Source organism: Phocoena phocoena, chromosome 16 (assembly GCF_963924675.1).
Source record: "Phocoena phocoena chromosome 16, mPhoPho1.1, whole genome shotgun sequence".
Classification (NCBI taxonomy): Eukaryota; Metazoa; Chordata; class Mammalia; order Artiodactyla; family Phocoenidae; genus Phocoena; species Phocoena phocoena.
In genome coordinates, this window is record NC_089234.1 from 53,544,673 (window position 1) to 53,568,413 (window position 23,741).

The 23,741-nt window shown below is 49.4% G+C and overlaps 1 protein-coding gene across 1 annotated transcript; it reads right to left on the reverse strand.

Moving 5' to 3' along the window:
- Positions 1-1,204: 1,204 nt before the first annotated feature.
- Positions 1,205-21,513, reverse strand: PRXL2A (peroxiredoxin like 2A). The gene is made up of 6 exons (XM_065894480.1): positions 21,349-21,513; positions 11,012-11,191; positions 8,580-8,671; positions 5,303-5,443; positions 4,534-4,698; positions 1,205-1,692 (listed from the first exon to the last, which is right to left on the reverse strand). Exons 2-6 carry the CDS (start codon positions 11,187-11,189, stop codon positions 1,576-1,578), a joined length of 693 nt encoding a protein of 230 aa, XP_065750552.1. The 5' UTR covers positions 11,190-11,191; positions 21,349-21,513; the 3' UTR covers positions 1,205-1,575.
- Positions 21,514-23,741: the final 2,228 nt, after the last annotated feature.

Sequence of the window (23,741 nt, forward strand, 5' to 3'; positions counted from 1 at the left end):
GTAGTCTAACCCTACGTCACAATGCCTACATCATTCACCTCGCTTCATCTCAGCACATAATCATCTCACATCATCACGAGAAGGATACGTATGATAGATGTTTTGAAAGAGACCACAGTCACATAACTTTTATCACAGTATAGTATTATAATTGTTCTATTTTGTAATTATTGTTAATCTCTTATTGTATCTAATTTATGAATTAAAATAATAGGTACGTATGTATAGGAAAAAACACAGTATGCATAGTGTTCGATACCTTCCATGGTTTCAGGCATCCACAGGGAGTCTTGGAACATATACATATGAGGGGACCACTGTACTCCTCTTCTCTGGACTCCCATCCCCGCCTTCCTACTCCTGGGCCAATTTGGTGCCTTGAGCAGACTCCCTAGGGCAGAGCTCCCTTCAGGCTCTTGCTGACCTCATACTTACTCACATGACAAAATTTCAAAGATAACAAACCAATGAACTAAGTTACATTTCATCTTCTCTGTCCTTCTTCCTCCTCAGTCACCAAATTAGGCTAGAAAACCATCAATAGGAAAGCAGCTACCAGTTTTAAATGCCAAGTCATTCTTCTAGGAAAGTCAGTAAAATCACTAACATGAATGACAGGATGAACTTTTCTGGGCATTTGGAAACCTCGTAGATCATTAGAACTAGAGGAACTCCTCCCCCGACCCTACCCCATACACATGCAGAATACTGATTTTTCATGTTCAGTGTCTTTGGCCCCCCACTGATTTAAAAAATTCAGCCATTATTACGGTAAATATTTTTATTGTTAGTTTTGTCAGAAACATTTGTACATATGGGCAATTTCTGATGCCTGATTTTATTAGAGCCTAATTTTACTGATCATCTCTTCTAGAAAATCAAATCTCCAAGATTAGAATGGAAGACAATGAAAAAATAGATTTCACTTTATAGTTTACCTTTATCGAGCCATCCAAAGCACATAGTTCTTTTATACGAGTATTACTTCAACATAATATAATAAATCATAACAAACCAGTGAACTAAGTTACATTTCATCTTCTCTGTCCTTTTTCCTCCTCAGTCACCAGATTAGGCTAGAAAACCATCAACAGGAAAACAGCTACCAATTTTAAATGCCAAGTCTTTCCTCTAGGAAAGACAGCAAAATCACTAACATGAATCATTCATTGAAAACACAAGCCAGAACCTTATACCGTTAATCTTCAAGTCAATCACCAACTTTTCTTAGATTTTTAAAGACACGAAAATGAAAATCATTTCAAATAACAGCACTCAAACACCATATATGTTTGTAATGAGGTGTAGCAGTCAACTTTAAGCCTCCGATTTTCCAGGTTTTAGCTGAAATAAGCCTTATTAATTCGCTTTTTAGATTTTTATCAGTCTTGTTTGGGGGTTATCTTGCCTTATTAGGCCTAAACAGAGTACAATATTAAAATATGTTAATTGTCTATACTGAGAATATGGCATAAATGGGTTTCTAACTCCTTAGGGACAGCAGTGGAAACACAACACATCCCATGAACACGGGTGAGAGCCCTAGTTATCCCTGAGCTGGGCAGTTTCACACCATCATTTCTTCTCTGAGGCTGAAGTCTGTGGTTTGATGATCTTCTTAGCAGCTTCCAGAACAGAAACTAGGTTTACTTTGTCTCCAAATTCTTTTTCTCGGTGCTCCAGAAGAATGCCCTGAAAGGAAACAAGAGGGTACATCAGTCCTCACTCTGAGTCATTCATTCGTGAGACAGACACTGAGCGCCAGCTGTCCATCAAGGCCCTTGCTTGGGCAGCAAGGAACAGAGATCCGAATTGGTCCCGGCTCTGCCCTCGAAGAGTTCAGTCTTTTGGGGAAGGTAGATCAGGGGAGGCTCCTCCGCAGTATTTGGACTGTACGAGCAGCACTTTGGGAGCCGGAAGTCAGGAGGCTTCACAGGTGATAGAGCACGTCTACAGGTAGAGATGCACGTAAAAGAACATTCCAGGCAGAAAGAACAGAATGAGCTTGCACAGAAAAGCCTGGAGTTGTGGAAGTAGAGCTCAGAGGTCAGACCTTGACAGGCACTAAGTGAACACCTGAAAAGGGAGACGCTATCTTTAGTTTTCCTACGAAACTGGAGGCCACTCACTTCTGATACCATGAAGCAAAATGCACTAAGACATACTACACCCCAAAATACCCTAAAGTTGTAAAAAAGATAAAATGTGTTTGAGATCAGCATCAAGGAATCCTTGTTAAAGGGTTCTTTGATAGGTGACAAATTAAACTCAAATTGAATTTAAAAAATAAACATTTATAAACATGTTCTTTGTACCATTATTTATAAAGACTTTTAAAAAGAAAAGTGCCACCACACTGTGGTGACTACAGAGAAGCAGATCAGGAAAGTACATTCACTCGCTCATTAGCGCGGTTTGCAGACGTTAAAAACACTGAGGAAGAACATATGATGACATGGGGAAATGTTCACGACACGCTGTTAAATGAAAAAAGAACATCTAGTTTAGTGAGGTACCGTTTTCTAAAAAAACACAAAAGGCCTGTCAGCTCAGCTCTGTCCTAAGAGGTTGTCCCTGGTAGCTGAGCTTATAGAATGGCTCTCCCCACCTTCTCTGTTTTCAAATTTCCTATGTTGAAAACACACTGCTTCTTTAAAGTTAAGTATGCTTTAAAGATTATTATGACAAAGGAAATCCCTACTGAGTGGCACCTGGCACAGTGGGACTGCAAAAACTCTGCTCTGAAGAAACACGGAGGTAAGCCCTGAGGCCAGGCCAGCCTGGTCAGCCTTCCACCAGGAAGGAGGAAGACAGGAGCTCCGGGGAGCACCAGCAAAGTCAAACAACACCCCAGGAGCGAGCCAGCCAGGCTTGGGCAGCCCGTGAGCACCAGGTGAGTCACTGCCAGGCAAGAGGAGGCTGGCAGGTGAGCCAAGCCCTTCCCTGGGGGCTGAGGAAAGGCAGAGATAGGAAGGGGAAGGAATCCCAGGGGCCCGGAGTGGGAAGAGGCTGAGGGATCCTGAGGAAGTGGCCTGCCCAAGTGCAAGGGTACCTGGAAGGGGTCTTTGGGAACCACCTCCAAAGTGGGGCTATGGGCAAGGGAAGGGCAGGGTCTCTGGAGCAGGACAGATCGGAGTTCCTGAGTTTCATTCCCTTTGCACCACATACTGGCCCCATATCTTTGGCTGAGTTATTTCATAGGCCCACTTCCTTACATGTAGATAGGAATAAAAATACCGACCATCCCAGACTGGTTGCAGAGAAGACAGGAGATCACGTATATGAGCACCTGGCACAAGGCAGGTACTCACTGGCAGCCGTTATCACTAAGACATTTTGATACATTACCAGAAAGTTAGCAAACAGGTTTATGTTATATCAGACACCAATTCATGCTAGATTCTCACACAGACAAGCAACTGCAGATACCAAGGTTTAAAAGGAAGAGATTCGAAATACAGCTTAAAATTGAAGGCATTCTAGTCCCACTAGCTTTCCTCCCCAACTGGGGAAAGTATGCAGTTATCAACGTCAGTGGTGAGTTCCACCATGCAGACCAACCCTGTCTTCTTTTTTCTTTTTGGCCGCACCATGTGGCTTTTGGGATCTTAGTTCCCTGACCAGGGATTGAACCCGTGCCCCCTGCAGTGGAAGCATCGAGCCCTAACCACTGGACCACCAGGGAATTCCAACCCTGTCTTTTTACAGACAAGCTCAAATGTTAATGTCATGCCCGAAGTTGGTGAGACGAGCCTAGAAATCAGACCACTGGGTCTTCCTGCCAGGCCTTGAGCCTGCACTCACTGTACCCTGTCCTTTCTCTGAGCCCACCCGGCCTCTGCTGGCACTGCCGTGAGTCTGCCGTGGAGCATCCACCCACCCGCCTCCTGAGCCCACAGAGACCTCATCTCTCCACACCTTCCCTTAAGCCCCCGTGCTGACTCTGGATCCCCACAGCCAGGGCCTGAAATAGAGTGTGCAGAGAAGTCTGCTGCCCCTCCAGAGACAGCCAGGCCACCAGGACCCCCACAGGGAAAGCACCACCCAGCACAGCTCCCTGCTGCTCCCCCAACGAGGTCTCTTTCCATTCCTTCTCTCCTCTTCACTTTTCTCTACTGTCTATCCTCGATGACAGGGAACACTGCAAGGGAGTAAATTCTTCACAGAACAAAGACTCTGCTTTTGTTCTAGTGTAGAAAACAGAACTTGACATCAGGAAACCCGGGTCCAGGCTCCTGAAGTGCCACTGAGGAGCCGTCCTCCTTGGTGCAGTCACTTGCCCCCTCACAAGTTATTCACCTGCAAGACTCAGACTATGTCACGATGTTACTGTGACGAGGGAGGGGGTCGTGTGTGAGGTGCCAAGAGAGCAGGCGTGCAATAAACGATCATTTCCCTCCCTTCCCCTTCCTCATGCTCCCTGGCTTTCTGGAAGGAAGGCTGGGAGACTCCGAGCAGGGAAAGCCACCCTCCCACCCGACACATCGGGGTCTCATGCTCACAGACCCACGAGTGAACACGCTAGCAATTTACCTGCTTTCCTGGTCCCACCACAAAAACTCCCCCAAGGATGAAGCCCTCGCCTTCCAGGTTTCCAGAAAAGCCTCCACTCCGGGCCCGGAAGAAGTTGTACCAGACACCCAGACGGACAAATCCCATGAACATCATCTTCCGCCTTTCCGGACCATAGAACTTCTTCTGTAGGAGCGAGGAAGACAGACCCCATATGAGTAGCCCATATGCCTGCCTTCCCCAGGGAGGAAAGTTCCCAGCAGGGCATCTGTTTTCAGACAGAGACCCAAAGGCTGCTGGTTCCTGTCCTCCACCACCCTACACACAGCTGCCACCCAGGAGCACTCTCAACTGCCCGAGCTGAAGAGAACCCTGCGGCCTGCCACCCTGACTCTAATCTCTTGCTATGGACGTACAGGGTTCTTGGGCCTGACAGAGTGACAACAGTCCTACATTCTGCAGAGGTTAGTAGAGGGGAAAGAACTATGGCTGCAATGAATTAAGGGACAGAGGCTTATGCTGGGCAAACCCCTGCAGCGCAGGGAAACCGGTGGAGCTTTCAGCTATTTCCAAGGCTCCCATTCCCGGATCACAAGTCAGGAAGGGCTCAAGTAACAACTGAAGGACAGCTCTTAAGTTTTTTTCACTCATGCTCTGCTCAGAGGGCTAGGGGCAGCTGAAAGGGAGGCCGACTCCAACTCCTGTCCAGACATGCTTTGGGCCACCGAACTCTCCACGCACGAGCGCAATCCCCAGCAGTCTGTGTCCGACAGGCTCACAGCACACGTACCTTTTCATCCAGGAAGATTTCTCCTTTGAAATAAGGCTGGAAGTCCTTCACTTCAGTCTTGACGTGCTCCTTTACCACTGCGTAGAGGGGGATGCCCAGCTCGTCCAACTTGGGCTTCAGGGAGGACAGGTCTGCAGCCTCCTGCAGAAGACAGGAAAGGTCAGGGGCATGAACTCTCGGGGCTCTGCAGCCAACCAGCACCCTCTTTCCTACAGGCCCAGAGCGTGGCTGGCACCGAATGCAGAAGAACAAAGGCAACAAAATGCCAAGAACAATTAAGGCCTGTGTAGACCAGCAAAAGACTGTCCCAGCTGGGCACGAGGCCTCAGGATAGAGTGTCAGGTCTCCTCCTCAGCCCAGGTTCCTGTCCTGTCCATGGAGGGAAGGAGAGGCTAGTCTCCTGTTATGGGTGTCCTAACCATGGCCTGGGGAGCATCCGATAACTAAGGGCTTGCATGCACCCAAACTCAGTCCTCCACTCCTAGCCACAGTGCTTCTCTCCTAATCTCCCAGCCCCTCCACTGCACTAGAGCAAACTAGCACAAGGGCCTAGCAGTCGATCTCCATGCAGGCCATGTGAATAGCTGCCTCCACACCTCTGCTCAGCTGGCCCCCTCTCATTGCAATAACCTTCCTTCTTTCTCCAGCTCAAATCCTACCCTCTAGAAAAGGATCCCTGTTCTAAAAAGTTCTCCCTGGCTAGCGCAGCCTGGAGTAAAGGCCTGATTCTCTGTGTATATCTAATCTTTCCTGCTTGGCGACTTTTTCTGTACTGAGTCCACTGGGTTCCACTAAGTTGAGCTTTGTCCCTTAAGTTCCCAAATGTGTCTCAGAGTCAGAAACTGCCTTCCATTTCTTGTATCCCTCAGTGCCTAGCACATGGCTGGATATGCAGAAGGTACTAGGTACCAGGAGGAAAGATTCCAGGTGAAGGTGGACAATGGGGAGACCGCAGCTGAGCTGGGAAGTATGGACATCCCTGATTCTCAGGAACTGCGGGCTAGATGAAAAGATGAAACTCACACATCAGGGTAGAGCTTCGATGTTAAGAACAAACTACTTTTTCACATTTGGTGTCAGAATGAAAGAAGCAGCAGGAAATCCTGTCAGAAGCAGCCTACTTGCCTCCAATACATTTGCTATATGGTGGCAACTGCATTTAATTTTTCATGTATTTTCTGGAACAACAACAAAAGGATAGCTAATGAAGCAGAGTTCATTACAATGCATTTGTCAAGAGGTTCAGTGAGTGGCAGACTCTGCCCAAGAGCAGAGAGGACTACAGGTCTGATGTGGTCAAAGAGCACCTGTGTGTAAGAGGAAAGGTTTTACTCACTTTCCCTGGGCTTTACTCAGAAAAAGTGTGAAGTGGAAACTGAGTCACATGCCTCCCCCCTCAAAGTAACTTTGCCTGCCATCCAACCATCCTTTTAGAAACATAAGTTTCCATAAAATGCTCTACCAGGGTACGGACCAGAGCCCAGAAAAACAGGTTGTAATTAGAGCAGGTGCTCCTGGAACCTTGGGGTTTAGCTGGCCTTGAGAAATCAAGTCACAACAGGCTTCCATGTTGGTATTTGGAGGCATCAGAGATTGGACTCAAAAGCCCTGAGTTTAAATGTCACCCCCTGTGGTAGGCAGAATAGTACCTCCTAAGGATGGATGTCCACATCCTAATCCCAAGAACCCGTGAATATGTTTTGTTACATGGGAAGGGGGAATTAAGGCAGCAGATGAAATTTAGATTGCTAAGCAGGTGATCTTAAAGGAGATTATCCTGTTTTATCTGGGTGGTCCCAATGTGGAATCACTAAGGTCCTTAAATGTGGGAGAGGAAAGCAGAACGGTCAGTGTCATAGTGACACAATGTAAGAAAGACTTGGCCAGCTATTGCTGGCTTTAAAAATGGAGGAAGGGGGCACAAGCCAAGGAACGCAGATGGCCTCTAGAGGCTGGAGAAGACGCAGAAATTATTTATCCCCTGGAGCCTCCAGAAGAATTACAGCCCTACTGATACCCTTATTTTAGCTCAGTGAGCCATTTCAGAATGCTGACCTTTAGAACTGTAAGAAAATGAATCAGTGTTATTTAAAGCCACTGAGTATGTGATCACGTGTTACAGCAGCAATAGGAAATTAACACACCCCCTACAGCAGTATGACATTGTCACTACCTCTGTACCTCAATTTCCTCCTCTGTAAAATGAGAATGACAACAACAAGCTGTATTTTCCAGGGATGCAGTGGGGAACCAATGAGGTACCGACGGAAAGTGCCCTGAATGTATAGAACGATAGTGCACCATGCAATGCAGGCAGATTCTCAGCCAGCCCAACCACACAAGCAGGGGAGGGCTCTGCAAGGCTGAAAGGAAATGCCTCAGGATAAGTCAGGACAACCAGGGGAAGGAGGATGGCAACTCGGACAGGACCAAGGCCATGACCTGAAAAGCAAAGTTTTCTCAAGAGCTGGAGTACTGTCGTTCCCAGTTCTCCCCCAGGCAAAGCCGTGAACCTCGGGACCTGGGTCTTCTGTCACTGACTGTATGACCATGGATAGGTCAACAAACCACTCGTATCCTCAGTTTACCTATGTGTAAAGTGACAAGGCTGGACCCTGCCTCCCCTTGACAAGCTTCCTCACTTACTAAACAGACGCCATGGCCTCCCTTTGAGGGGCCAACCTGGAGACCTCCCAGTCAGTGAGCCCCAAATTGCACCAAACTCTCATGCCCACTGCATCCACACTATCGGCATGACCAAAATCCCCTGGGCTTCAGATCCAACGCCGAGAGCACAGAGAGGCAGCAGAGTCACCACGTGCGGCTCTCAGCTATCCATCAGGGACACCAGCGGGATCCCCAGGAAGAGGCAGACAGGCAGGTCCATTCTAAAGATGTGGCCCTGTGCTCCCCCGGGTGCTGTAGCTGCACCACAGGCGAGGCTGCCCATGCCTGTACCAGTAACGATCCAGGCACCTCATTTCAGTAAGCAAACCCCTGTGCTGAGAACTAGGGACATGCAATTGGCCCTGCAGGTCCAGGACACAGATACTACAAGAGTGAAAGGCCTTGGAATGCCCAAGAAAAGTCAAATATGTTGCTAACCCTAGGATATGGTGAGCTGTTAAATGAACCGAAGCAGAGAATTAGGCAAAAAACAAAACAAAACAAACCTAGAGTAAATAACATAATGGGCCACTGTTGGTCCTGGCTGGAAATGCCCCGGTCCCCCCTTGCTACTATCCCTTCCTCTGAACAGATCCTCAAATGCACTCACCTCTCGACAGAGGAAACAGCCTGGCCTCCGCACAGCCATAATCACAGCTCCATTATTTTCCCAGAGCGCCTTTGCTTTAAAAGTCACTGGTTCTGAGGAGAAGAAAAGGGAATTCAGTATCATTTCCTCTCAGCCTGGCCCCAACCTCTAAGCACCTCACAGCACCCGGCCAAACAGAGGACCTGCAAAACTATTTCACATGTGGGAAAAAGCAAACAGGAAACACAGATAGGGAATATTCATCTTTCCAAGGAAAATGAATCCAGTGTAAGGGTCCTACTGTGTAACCAGAAGGCCCCACCCCCGTAAAAATCTAGTTGTGAACTTGAACATCCCAAACTGGAACATTTCTGGAAAAATAGCATATTCCTTTGCTGTCTCAATGTAACTTGTAACAATCCTTTAGGGCAGATACATGGCCAAAACTTGAACGAGATCTTGCACTTTGGCCAAGAAAACCCCAATTCTTAAAAAAGTATTCAAAGAAATTAGGTCAAAAGAAATTAAAAACAAAAAGCAATTTAACCTAAATATGTTAACTGCACCATTATCCATAGGAGAGGGTAGAAGATGTCCAACAAGGAAACTCTTTGGGTAGCAGGGTAGTGTAGCTCAAGCCCGGCTACAGTCACACTGAGTCCACATCTAGGTGTGACCCGGGGCAGGCTATATCTCCGCCCTGAACCTCCATTTCCCCATTTGTAAATGCAGATGCCTAGCAGCTCCACTTTGGGCCACAGGGAGTATTAAAAGATGGATATAAAAGTGCTCTCCAGGTAATAGAGTCAGTGAGGGCTCAATAAGTACTATCCCTTATTATTTTAGCATTTCTCAGAGGAATCCATGTCCCTGTGGGATGTTACATAGGAAAAAAAGAAGGTGGGACGGGATCAAAATCAAATGACACTGGGAAACGCTGGGTCGAACATAGCTAAATAGGACTCTCTCTGCAGGGCTTCTTAGTCCCTTACTGAGGTGACCTACATTATAAATCTGCAGTCACAGTTCCTGCCTTCCCTTGACAAGCTTCCTCACTTACTGAACAGACGCCATGGCCTCCCTTTGAGGGGCCAACCTGGAGACCTCCCAGTCAGTGAGCGCCAAGTTGCACCAAACTCTCATGCCCACTGCACCCACACTATCGGCATGACCAAAATCCCCTGGGCTTCAGATCCAACACCGAGAGCACAGAGAGGCAGCAGAGTCACCACGTGCGGCTCTCAGCCGTCCAGCAGGGACACCGGCTGGCTCCCCAGGAAGAGGCAGACAGGCAGGTCCATTCTAAAGGTGTGGCCCTGTGCTTCCCCGGGTGCTATAGCTGCACCACAGGCGAGGCTGCCCATGCCTGTACCAGTAACGATCCAGGCACCTCATTTCAGTAAGCAAACCCCTGTGCTGAGAACCAGGAACGTGCAATTGGACATAGTGTTTCTCAAATTTATTGGACTCAGGAGCTCCTGTCTTTGAAGATCCAGGAGCCTGGAATTCCTCAGAACACACTCTGGAAGGTTTGGCTGAGTAAACAGTGGTACAATTTTACTAAATATTATGGAACGATTATCATTATATTTAGAGAGACAACATGAGAAAATGAAAAACGCTTTTGATAAGAAAAAACTAATACTCAGCCATAAAAAGAAACGAAACTGAGTTATTTGTAGTGAGGTAGATGGACCTAGAGTCTGTCATACAGAGTGAAGCAAGTCAGAAAGAGAAAAATACCACATGCTAACACATATATATGGAATCTAAAAAAATGGTTCTGAAAAACCTAGCGGCAGGACAGGAACAAAGATGCAGATGTAGAGAATGGCTGAGGACACGGGGACGGGGAAGGGTAAGCTGGGACGAAGTGAGAGAGTGGCATGGACATATATACACTACCAAATGTAAAACAGATAGCTAGTGGGAAGCAGCCACATAGCACAGGGAGATCAGCTCAGTACTTTGTGACCACCTAGAGGGGTGGGATAGGGAGGGTGGGAGGGAGACGCAAGAGGGAGGGGATATGGGGATATATGTGTACGTATAGCTGATTCACTTTGTTATACAGCAGAAACTAACACACCATTGTAAAGCAGCTATACTCCAATAAAGATGTTTAAAAAAAAAAAGAAATAGATTTTATCTCTTAAAAAAAAAAGAAAAAGCTAAAATGTAAAAGATCAATATACAAGTACACCAAGATCATAACTATATATTATTACGTGTACACCTGGAAAAATATGTGTGAAAATAAAAAAGATTATTGTGTTAGGGTAATGGAATTATCAGTAATTCTTAAAGTGTTACTAAATTTTTCCTAATGTTATATTGCCTTTTCAATTAAAAAAAAAAAAAAAAAAAAGAACTACTTCAGAGAGAAAAAAACTAAGTAAGCCTGCATCCCAGCATCTTGGAAAAGTACTGACACCAGTGGAGTCACTGCTTACCCTTCTCCAGTGTTTTCAGGTCTATATCCTCCAGATACTCCAGCGTGGCTTTCTGGGGCTTGGGCAGAAATACGTCTGTGTTGGCCAGGAGCAGTGCCAAGGCAGCAGCCCCTAGGGCCCCCGCACCAATGGACCACATTCCCATGGTGAAGAAACTTGGATCCTGGAGGAAAGACATTTCTGGGGATTGAGAGAAAGGAAGACGACGTTACTGCTCCCACAGGGCAGCCGGAATCTGATCTCCCGGACAACAAGGCTCTGGCTGGGCAGCCAATCAGGGGGCCAGAGGCAAAGGGAGGAGAAGCAGCAGTGTCAGAGATGGGACTGGACAAGGGCTGCTAACTGAGCCCCTGCCCACCTGCCGCTACAGGAGCCTGGGAATACAACAGACATGTGGAGGTTCCTGCCCCAGGGAGCTCACTAGTGTGGGTCAGCAGCCACGACAGAGGCGACAGCCTCTCTTGCCGCTCCCTCTCCCTTGCTCAAGGCTGTGTCCTCCCAGCTTGATGGCGCTCCTCCAGGCTGTGTCACTGCCCTCCTCATCAATGTCTGCTCTCTTCCTTCACAGTCCAGGAGTGGCAGCTCCCACCTCCCTGGGGAGGCAGCAGCCTCTCTGTGTGATTAGATCACTTAGAGACCAACCACCCTGTTGTAACCCTACCCTTCCTCCTCGCTGTGAATCCCTCAGACACAGAGCCCAGGTCCTATTCATCCAGCCCCCAGACAGTGCCCAGCAGGGCCTCACTCGAAGTAGGCAGGCAATCCCAGTACATTTCTCCAACTGAGAATACCTTTATTTTCTACTCATTATACAAATAAAACAGGCTCACGGTGAAAACAAAACAAAACACCAAAAAAGAAGCAACACATAAAACCACAGCTGACAAGAAAGCAAATATCCTCTCAACATCTACCACCTATTAAATTATACAGTTTAATAGAGATGGCCACTATTAGTCTGACATTTTTCCCCTGTGAACAGAATTATACAGATGCCTGTCCAGTGAACAGGTAGAGAGACTAAGAGAGAAGGCAACATGTTAGAAAGAGCATGGTGCTGGGGTGTCTGCTTCAGAGGACTGGGCAACAGACAGTCTGCACTGGGCAGGGGGCTCTGTAGTTGAAATGGAGGTCCAGGCAGGTCCTATAGCATCTGGCCTCCTCCCCAGCTCATGCTTGCGGGCCTCGCCAAGGCTTCCTCTAGTTGGGAAGCCTTGTGCTTCTGAGTGGGAGCTCCTGGAAGCAGCCCACCCCTGTAACGGCAGCAAGTACCCCACCCAGGCTTTGTTTCTCGACAGCCACTTACAATACCTATCTTTCCATCTGGCCCTCTCGCCATCCTAGGATCTGACTTACGCCGGAGCCTTCCTCCCCAAGTACCTGCACGACTCTATGTGCTCGGATCACTGGGTACCGACCTGAGGTGTGTGTCTACGTGTATGTGTGTGTGTGTGGCCCACCTGACCTCATCCCACCTAACCAAAGGCTTAATTCTCCCCTGCAGGACTTGACTCAGGAGAGGACCTCTCCAAAGGATTAAGCAAAGGCCCAGAAATCCGCATGTCACTGCCAAGGGAGGGGGCTGTGAGGGATCCACTGCCATGAGGTAGGGTTGGGAGTAACTTGGTGGTGATAACTTTGGGAAGAAAAGGGTAGGCCAGACTAGTGTTTAGGCCAGCCCGGGAAGTTCAGACTTGAGTTCAGAAATAAAAGGGAACTTTCAGACAGGGGATGTGGAGTGTGTACTGGGAATGACCAAATGAAAATAGCCTTTAAGAAAGAGGAATTTGGCATCTGTACACTAGGGGACAGGAAAAAGAAGGGGATTGTGTGTGTTGGGGGAGGAGGTGAGCTGGGAGAGAAGAGTTTCTTATAACCTCAAAATGTGCTCTCGTGTGCTGGCAGCCTTGGCATCGTGGAGAACTGCAGAATTTCCAGCCTTACCTCAGAACTAAAAAGTCATAACCTGCATTCATCAGACACGGCAGGCAATTCACAGGCACATAAAAGTTTCAGAAGCATTGTCTTGGAACCAAGAATTCAGGTTTTGTGGTTGGTTGGCCATAAGCCACAGAACAAAGTACAGCCATGAGCGCAGGCTGGCCTTGGAGAGCTGGGCCTTCCTCAAGGGCCGGCTTCTGTTTCCTCAGCTCATTGTGTGAGGGCAGCCACAGAGACAACGAGAGTCAAAAACCAGGGCACAACTCCACGCCTCTGCCCGGAGTGTCCTTCCTCATTCGCTCTGTCCTGCATGACTCAGACGCCTCTTCCAGGGGTCTTCTTGGATGCTCTGCCTACCCCCGTCCCCCAAGAGGGGATATTCACCCCCACCTGTGTCCAAATCACACGATCCTTCTGATTTGGACCTGTTTTCAAGTTTTCTCTCTTCTGACTCTTCCTCAGTTTATCTCTGAGCTCCCCCGTGCCCAGCACAGGGCCTGTTTGTGGTCCACAGCGGGCTCCCCATAAATGTGTGCTAAAATGAATTCAGTAGGATTGAGTGATGAAAATGATGACTTATGGAGGACCGAAGCACTTGGGCAAAGCAGGAAAGAACGTTCCACAGGCCGGCTTCCAGTTCTTTTATGTGTCAAAGTTACACATTACACTGCATTATAGTTCACAGAACAATCAGGAGGAAAACCACAGCTCTCACCTGCCTGCTGTAAACAGGAGATTCCCCAGAGCCTGAAACAATTTCTGTACCTTGACGCACTTCCAAAACCTCCCTGGACTGCTGACATGTGTATATGAGTAAGGCCCACACGGCACGGTCCCTGATCACAGATTTGCTAACATTTCTGCATCAGTTCGCGAAGGCCAGCTTACACCTACCCTCCAAAAGGACTCACTTCAATTCCTGGGACACATCAGAGCGTTGCAGGAAGTCCAGGGACCCTTCCAGTCAGCTCCACACCCTTCTAACACACCACTGGCTGTTTCTGGAGGCAAACAGGCTCCGGCTCCCCACTGTCCCATCAACAGCCATCAATCAAGCCTGTTTGCTCGTGAGCACAAGGAAATCAGACTCAAACAGACTCAACATTTATTTCCAAACATTTATTCAGCACTGACCTGTTTAATAAATGGCAGTTTGGGATGACATAAAACTAAATGATAAACAGTCCTCAAGGAGATACAGGCCGAGTACACAGATAACAGAAATTCAAGTGGAAAGGTATGAACACGGGGCTAAGGCAGTGCAGCGGTGAGAACCAGTTACATCTGGTCTGGGCAGCCGTAGAAGAACCCAGAAGGAAATGGCTTTGAAGCAGGCATAGGATTCAGAGAGCAGGATGGAGCAGCTAGGCCAGGCTTGGGCTCAATAAGCCTGGGAAACAGCGGACTGGCGGGGGTGAACGTCCCAAAGGCGCCTGACACCCTACCTCAAGTTCCCAAGCCAGAGCACAAGATGTGGGCTTCAAAAGCCCCAGGAGCATTGTTTAGCACCCCAGCCCCCGCCTCCAGCTGTGATCCGGAAAGCATAAGCACAGAGTCACCCCTCTGGGGAGCTTGGCCCAGGACCTAAGGCCCCGCAGCACTGAGATGTGAGAACATTATCAGCGCCAGAGGTGAGAGGCTGGCCTCTCCATGAACATACACTCCCAGCGGGCCTCTGGCAGCTGCCTCTTCTGCCAGTGGGAAGCAGTGAAAACTGACTTCCGGAAACACCTAGAGAGTGTATAGATCCGGCCTCTCAGCCAAGCCCCCCTGAGATGCAAAGCAATTCCCATTCCCAGCCAAACCATGTTTACTCTAAAGGATATGGACCGTGTGTCAGATGTCCCTTCTCTTTCCTCCCCTCTCTATCCCCTTCTGTTAAGGAAAGGGTCAGTTTCTCTGAAAGATAATAGCAAGGCTGTTTACAGAAGAGCCAGCCGCCACCTGACACAGCCATAGTATTCGGTTCCCCACTGCAGCACTTATCTGATCAGGTCTCTCCCACAGAAGAACGTGAAGCGTGATAAGACCACAAACAAGCAACAGCTGGGCCGGCTCAGAGTGGCAGCGCTGGTCTGGGATAAGCGCCTCGGGGCAGGAGACCCGGCTGGGCTCCCTAGGCCCAGCTGGCTTGATCCCTCCCTCAGCCTCATTTTCCTCAACTCCAAAATGAGGAGGTTGGATGGGGTGAATGGCAAAGCTTCTAAAGCACCCAGTGACATCGTGGGATTCTATCAAAAACAGCTCACTTTGGAGCCTGCACATTCTCGGCTCCTCATCACAACTCTACCGCACCCCATCCCCATTTCAATCTCCAGAGTGTTTCTTCCCCGCTGCCCAGAGCTTCACAAGGCACCTCCCCTCCCCCACACATGGTCCCTCATCCCCAACGTCGGGCACCAGGCACTCACCATCCGCAGTGCGCGCACGCTGGCTTCTGCTGACCCACGGGGAGCAGGCAGCAGGGGAGGGCTGGAGGTGGGGCTCTGGAGTCCCGCCTATGGCCCTAAGCTCACTCCATTGGCAGGACCAGGCCACCCAGAAACCCTGGGGCTCCTTCAGCTGCGGACAATCTCCAGAAAACATCAATATGGACAGCTGCCAAGATCCCCTAGCCCTTCAAAACTTGGAGCAAATGTTGAGTCATTTGCAGTCACGCAGATTATAACGTATCAAGCGCCAACAGACTCCCTCTCTGCTTCCCCGGGCAGGCTAATGAAGTGAAGCCCTTAATGTGGCCCTTAATGCAGCCCAGGGGTCACACTAACTGAAATCACAGGAAGATGTCCCTCTCCCCCTGGCCGCTTGTGTAACAGACAAGCAAGCCTGACACCATAGCGGATCTGTTCCTTTAGCTCTAACCCTTGTGCTCTGCAGCCTCTGCACCTTCCTAAAAGGATGTTTCCTAGAGCCTGAAATATACATGATAGCCCATTCTTGAAGCTTTGACCTTTAAAAAGTAGCAGAACTAAAAATAACAATTGTCTTGTTGGAGGTTTATGGCAACACTGTGAGGAGACCTACATGGACAGCTGCAAGGACAAAGGGTTCCTGCACCAAGAAGTATGCAACCACCAGCCACCCGCCTCCCCTTTCAGTATAAAAGCAGCCTGAATTCTAACTCGGGTAAGATGGTTCTTTGGGACATGAGTCCATCATCATCTCGGTCTGCTGGCTTTCCAAATAAAGTCGCTATTCCTTGCCCCAACACCTCCTCTCCCGATTTACTGGCATGTCGTGTAGCGAGCAGTATTGAGTTTGGACTTGGTAACACTTGGGCAGCCTGCTCCCTTGCCCTGTCCTCCACCCCACACCACTGGGGCCCCTTACCTGCTGTCTATTCTTTACCTCCCTCTGCCTTCCCTTCTTTTCCTGCCACTTCAAGACTCCTCTCAATCCACACTCCCTGCCTCAGTGACCTCACCTACAGCCAGCACTTCACTCACCACCTTGGTAGTGACTTCCAGGTTCCAAGTGCTGCTCCGGACTCAAAAGTTTCCACTTGGGGGTTCTATAGGTTATCTCTGTTGCATCATGACCAAAGCTGAGTCAGTTTCTCTTCCGGAGTTCTTTTTACCTAGCTCAGTGAATGACACAAGCATAGAGCCAACTCCTCAAGCCAGAGACTGCAAGTTGCATTTTACTCTCTGTTCTCCCTCATTGCCCACATGAAATCAGTCAGGAAGTTCTGACCATCCTATGACATGGGTTCGCTACCCATCCTCTTCTCAGCCTCACTGCTGCTGTCCACAGCAAAGCCCCTATTACTCTGTACCTGGCCTATCTCAGTAACTACAGAACTGAGCTTGGCTGGCTCCAGCCGGGTCCTCTTCAGCCTAGCCTCCGTGCTGTAGCCAGAGCGACTGTCACACTCCCCGGCCTGATCACGTGCTTCCCTTGCTTTCAGACCCTCACTAGCTACAAACCTCCCAGCACGCCGCCAGGGCCCCTGACAGCTCAGCTTCAGGCCACCATTCCGGCCTCACCCCTGGCCACTTCAGCACCCTCATCAGATCACTCAATGTGTAAGGACTATAACATGTTTTGTTAGGCCTCTGCACTGTTGCTCGTGTTGTTTCCGTTACCCAGAATGCCCTCCCCGCCCATGCCAACTAGGGAAAGGCCCAAGCACATGTAACACTTTCTCTCCGGAGCCTTTCCTGAAAGCCCGGACAACTGACTGCTCCCTCACCTCTGGTTAGATAGCAGGCATGTATGTGCAAACACACACATACCTTTGCACAATGCACAAGCAGATGGACTTAGTGAATTTAGTTATTTACATGTCTGTCTACACAATATGGTGGAGCAATCTGAGGGCAGGGGCTGTTGTCTTATTCATTCCTGCAAATTCAGCATTTAACACAAATCTTGGCAACTAGTAGGCATTAAATCTCTGAATGAAATGATCTGAATTTTACTCCTTAAACTCCGCAGTGAGGCAGAGCTGGAACTAATCTGCAGCTGGTTTGACCTTAAAGAAACACTCAAGCCTGGGGCTTAGGTGACCTTAGGTTGGGTCCTACCTCCCCTGCTCATCGGCAGGGTGATCTGACACAAGCTATGAAGACACTCTGGGCCTGGATCTCCTCATCTGTACAGAGGAGGGAACTAGAAAATCTACAAGTGCATCTCGGTTCTGACATCCAAAGACTCTGAAGTACTGCACGATTGCAACTCCAGGGTTCTGACATCCAGAAAGCCACGGGGACACCTGCCACTACTGCTCTCCTGCTGGGTGTGTACAGTCTCACCCTCTGCTTCCCCAGGCCTCATTCTACCTGTTCAAGGAGCTGCCTCTGGGCAGGAACTGATAAAGTCTTACTAAAACAAAGTATCAGCCCTGGGTGGGTTAATTCATGCCCGAAACAAGTAGAGACAGCATCATATTCCAAACATTAAGGGTACACCTGCCCAGCCAAGCCCGAACCAGGGAATCCTCCCTCCTCAGAATGAGCTGGCTTGAGGCAGACACAGGGCAGAAGGAAGAAAGGGGTCCTGAGGGAGACAAAAGAAACTAGGAGTGTACATGGGCTTCCTTGTCTCAAGCCCTCAGTGAACAAGGCTGGAAAGGATGCTTCATCTTCTTTTCTTTGCTCTCCTCTGTTCCTTCAGAGCTCTAGTTCAGCCCCTCCTTCACTGAGCAAAAGAAAAAACTAAGGCCCAGAGATGGGACCAGCTAGTCCCAGGTCACTTGCGGGGAGGACTGGTTAGTGGCTGTGCCGGGACTCAGGTCTCCCAACTCCCAGTCCATAGCTATCTATCCTGCATTGGACACTTCTGCATAGGCTGAAACAGTGTGGGATCAGAGCCCAGGAAGAGGGCCTGCAGGCCTTCACGTCTGCTCACTGGCCTGAAGAAGGCTGAAAGCAAAACTGCTCCTGGACAGAGTCTGGGAAATCGGGTGGCTAGAGAGAGCACTAATCTTTCCCAAGCCCAGTACTTTGTGAGCAGTTTATAATTCAAAGCCAAATGTTTTAAGGGTCACGTTGCCCATTCTCAGCTGAGAAGCCACTCCATACCTCTCCTCCCCACAGTAACAAGGTCCTGTCAATTCTGTATAGACAGGCTTGAAAATGGCCATTTTAGCAGCCTGGTGACACGGGCACCCAGGGCCCCACGAGCAGTAGGACATACGCTCCCACCCACCCTTGTTGTCAAGCACCACGGAACTAGCCAGTTGCAAGGAGCTCTCACCTACTTGCCTCGGTCTCTGACTTCCTACTTTGCTCCTTGGCGTGACTGCTTAGCTCTTAAATGCCAGATTCAGAAAGTTCTGATCAGATGCTGAATGTAGAACGAGAGGACTGGGAAACATTGAGTCACTGCCAGTGTGAGGAATATGGGGGCTGGAAGAGGACTTTTCCTCTGATCAGCTACCCTGCGGCTACAGAGCCCCACGCAAAACACCTGGCTGTTCTGCCCCTTGCTTGTACAGCCTCCTGTCTGGGCTCAGTGACATGAGTGTGGGTGGAAAGCAAGGGAGATACCACAAAAGAAACTGAGATTCAGGACAAAAATCCTGGGTTCTCACTCTTCGATTATGAGAGGTCACGTCGTCCCTCTGAACCTCAGTGTCTTCTTAAAAACAGGGCACTTTGGGCTTCCCTGGTGGCGCAGTGATTGAGGGTCCACCTGACGATGCAGGGGACGCGGGTTCGTGCCCCAGTCCGGGAAGATCCCACATGCCGCGGAGCGGCTGGGCCCGTGAGCCATGGCCGCTGAGCCTGCGCGTCCGGAGCCTGTGCTCCGCAACGGGCAACGGGCGAGGCCACAACAGTGAGAGGCCCGCGTACCGCAAAAACAAAAACGAAAACAAAAACAAAAAAAACCCAGGGCACTTTGAAGGGTTGTTGGGAAGACTATATACGAGCAATGAGGAACAAACTGTAAGGCAGCATCATCTTTCTCTTCTTTGCAGGGCTCAGATTCACTCATTCTCCTATGAGGGCAGGAGATTTGAAGCAGAACAGACACAAAACACTGAACAACTTCTTCAGCTGTGTCACTGCAGGCCTGCCTCTTGGGCGGAAGTTCTGGATCTGGAGGGAACCCTGGCTTTTCTCAGGCCCCTGTGGTCTAACTGCCACCCCACAATGCATACTCCATGCTGCCCTTCTGCAGCCTGCCAGCACCAGAGAAGGCAAACAGCCCTGCCCAGTTGTAATCTCCCTGTGTCAGAGGCCACTGAGCTCAGGGGTGGGCTGGCTCCCACACAGTGTCTCCAGACAGTTCTTGCCACACACGCCTCAGCAGAAGGAGGTTTGGAGTGTCTCTACTCAACATTTCACAAAAAGGCAAGTACCCAGCTGGCAGGAGAGCTGCCTTATTTCTGGGATACTAGTAGAGCCTGGGGCTTCGAGCCTCAGAATTCCAGTCCTCACCAAACTTTCCAAGCACCATTTAAGTGACAGAAGCAGATAAGACAAAATAAGAAATGTCTTCATACCCCACAGGAACAACGCATAAGATGTCAAATAAATGGCATGCCCTTATAAAGAACAGCAATACAGGAATGGCCACACCAAGAATAGCTCAAACCTAATTCAAATTCCTACAAGCTGTAAGCACCTGGACAAGGCACTGCTTTTGTATCAGTAAAACAGGAATGATTCCCAAATTACAAAATGTAATCTTCCACAGAGTTGTAAGAATCAAAGGATTAAATGTATACGTGGTGCTTTGTAAGCTACCTTACTAAGAGTGACATAATGTGAGGTGTAATTCTTACTCATTTCTAGATTAGTCAATGATTGCCCCTAAAATGTTGTTTGTACATGAGATGGAGGGTTTCTGATGACCCGGTATGTTCCAAGGAGACAGGGTTTCTGATCTCCAGGACTGGGCTGGAGCAGAAGCATCAGAGCCTATATACAAGCTGGCTCCCGGACAATGCTTTGCTAAATAAATCCCAAGTAATTATTTTCTGTTTTTAACCATCTGACAAGTTCAAAGGAAAATACATTAAAATAAATAAATAAATAAAAGCTACACAGGGTTAGAGAATTGGGTTGTGGAAAGAGCCTCGTGTTGGTAAGGAAAAGAGGCCCAGAGTCAGCTGGGACTGGACCCCAAGCCGGCTTCTGGCCCCGCCGGGGGTGCTGCCTCCCCACGGCCCTGGCCAGGCTAGGTCTTAAACATCTTCTCCAAATGCTTCAGCTCCGATCCCTGCAACAACCTCGAGGAGAGACTGTCCGATCATCAGTGCCTTGTCTTTTCACTCCCAGACTTCAGCACAGTGTTTTAAAACGTACGGCTGAGGTCTTTTCAAAAAAAGTTGCCAGGGGTTGTAACCTTTGGGTAAGGGAGGCAAAACAGGTGCCTCTGAGATGATGAAAAACGCGAGAAATCGCCGCGCCATAAAACACAGGACCCTAAGCAGGCACAGAGCCCAGGGCGACCAGGCTCTTGGCCTCCACCCGCACATCGCCCATCGCCAGCTGGTCGGCCCGCCACCCACAGGCAACCCCGCAGGCCCATCCCGGGCTCGGCCCCGCATAACAGACGCGCCAGGACAAAGCCCCTTTCTCAGTTCTTTGTCCCAACAATCCAGGCAAGCCGGTGCCATCAGCCTCTCTCAAAGCCTGGAGGCGGGGAAGAGAAGGGTTTCTCGGCCGGTCAGATCAGCGCAGGGTCCCGGCCCCGGGTTTTCTGACCGCAAACGCTGGGTTTTTCCGCGGAGCGCGGGGCTCAGGGGCGGGAGGGGTGTCGTCCTCCGAGGGAGGTGGGGGCCGCCTCGAGACCCGCAGGTGTGGCCGCGCCCTGCCGGCTCTGAAGCAGCTTCCCGCGGGCTCCGAAGCTGATCGTGGGGCTGACCTAACCAGCCCCGCATCCGGCCAACCCGCGCGCGCGCCCCGACCTGCATCATTCGCCCCTCCCTGCCTCAGTTTCCTCACCTGCCTTCGCGGACGTCACGTGCCCCGCAGAGCCCTGCGCGCCGCACTTACTGCTCGCGCTCCCCTGCAGCCCGTCTCCTCTCGCGCCCGACGCACGGTGGCTGGCGGATGGAACACTCCCCGGCCCCAGGGGTCCCAGGGGTGGCCCCAGCGCCTGCGCAGGTTCGCGCCTGCGTCGCCCCGCGCGCCACTCCCACGTGACCCGCCCAGTTCCCCCACCCCCCACCCCACCCCGTGGCTCAGTGCCAGCCCGGCTGTGGCGCTGTCGCCAGCTGGGAGCGCGCGTCCAACTCTATGCGGCTTTCGGGACCCGTTCGCTTGCGGTCCCTGGTTCTCACAGCTCCAGCTGCTTTCAGTCCTTCACGAGTGGTGACGCTAGGCTCCTGATTCATTGTCAGGGGCGCCTTCTGGAGCAAAAGGAGGCTCTCGACTGCCCTGCTGGGAAGCCCTGTAGCCGAGGACAGTCCCCTTTCAGTCCTCAGCGAGTTTTTGAGCAGTTACTTTTTCACGGTCTTTTGGCATAGGGAGGGGGAACCTTTAGGACCGACACACTTTAGCAACAAATTCAGAATTGTCAGCCTCTGACCCCCATCCCACATCCTCTTTCACCCCAAAATGGTGGCCATTGGGCAGAGCGTGGTGAGTGGAGATGGCTGGCTACTGGGATGTTGCCTGACTTTACAGATTCTGAAGTCGGGGTCTAGTTTGACCCACATGGTTCTTCCACTCATTCAGTTACTCCTCATATTTAAGTGTCCACATTGTTCTATAAAAGTAGGCAGTTGAGAGAACACCTTTTCAGAGACAGGAAGACCTGATTCACAATATAACACTTAAAGTAACACTGGGACAACTGATCAGTCACAAGGCAGTGTGCAGTGAAATAGCAAAGCAGGGCTGCCACACCCGCTGGTCAGAGGTAGCTGTCTGACTGCAGTTTGGCCCCTGAGTTCACCTGGCACCGCCTCCTGGTGTACAAAGTCCAAAGCGTTCCCTGTCACCTTCCTGACCTCCCACCCAGACTCCAAGCTCCTTGTAAATTTATGGGCCATTTAAGAGATCTCTCCTTCACCAGATTGTGAGTTCCGTTGCTCCATCTCTGGGAACCCAGAGCCTGGCCCAAGGCCAGCATGGAAGTATACAGGGGAAGTGCTGTGAAAGAGAGGATGTTTCTAAATTGGAGGGGAGAGGAATCAGTCTGAGTGATCATGCAGCCTTCTTGCAGGAGTGGGTATTTGATTTGAAGGCCTGAAAATATTTGCTATAATTTGGTACAATGTGGGTGTAGTCATAAGAAGACAATTTACCCCCAGAGGGCCTTTCTCACTCCTGCTTAATACCTTCTTACCCGGTGAAGGGGAGGGGGAAAAGGCTTATTCTATCCATCCTGAAACAGGATATTTGGTCAACAGGGAGAAAGGTTGCAGGGGAAAAAGCCCACTTAGAACAAAACAGGAAGCCATTTCTCTTGAGTTTGGGTCCCCAGAGACTGACCATTAATGACAGAGCCATTCAGGGATCACCGGTAGCAGAATCCTGGGGTAGAAGGCTCCCTGAGGCTTCAGCTGTGGTATAATTACCAAATACAAAAAGCCATGATTATATTTATACTTTTGTAGCATTCCAAAGCCCTGGACTTCAAAAACCAGCTAATTAACACACTCTTCACACTCCCCATTTGTCCAAGAAGGCACAGGCTGAACTCATTAAAAAGCAGTCATTAGACCAGAAGAAAAAGTAGACACAGGAAAATTTACAAACTCAGGGATTAAAAACAAAAACATCAATCTACCAACTTTGAAAAAGAAGAGTAGTTCTGGTGTTGTAAAGACCATGAAATAATCTAGATTTTAATTTAAGGGGTTAGAAATTAAGGTCGACTAGGAGCTTTGTGACAATTTAGGTGTGGTACCCTCTCAGCAGGGGCAGGGAAACTGTTCTGTCCTTCAAAAATCCCCTGGGGCAGGCAGAAAACATTGCTAACAGGAGGAAGTTTGGGTAAAGATTTGTGATTCTTTCAGTGTCACAGACACCCCTAGATTCACCTAGCTTCATCTGCTCACTCAGCAGTGACCCAGGCCAGCATCATAACATGATTTTTTAAGCTGATGGCCCTGCAGTGTGTCTGGGCTCATTGGGGACAGTTCTGGAAGCAGCTAGCATCAACATGAAAATAAAGTAAAAATAGGTGCTTGAGTTCATTGTTTCAAGCCTAGGTTCTTGTTCTGTGAATGCATAAAAGTCAAATCAAAATCTGGAAACGTGTGAACCACAAAAACAGATGTGCACGGATCAGCTCCAAATATCTTTCTACTTGTCAATATCCCTGAATTCCACTTTCTTATTTTATAAAAGCATATAAAGATGCTCTACTTCCACAGCGCACCTCACAG

Bases quoted from the DNA above. Each gene is read 5' to 3' on its own strand.
- PRXL2A (XM_065894480.1), bottom strand. From the start codon at position 11,189: ATGTCTTTCCTCCAGGATCCAAGTTTCTTCACCATGGGAATGTGGTCC. The intron at 5,444-8,579 runs GTGAGTGCATTT...TGTCTTCTGCAG, and splicing joins GCTGTTTCCTCTGTCGAGAG to GAGGCTGCAGACCTGTCCTC. The intron at 4,699-5,302 runs GTACGTGTGCTG...TCGCTCCTACAG, and splicing joins AAATCTTCCTGGATGAAAAG to AAGAAGTTCTATGGTCCGGA.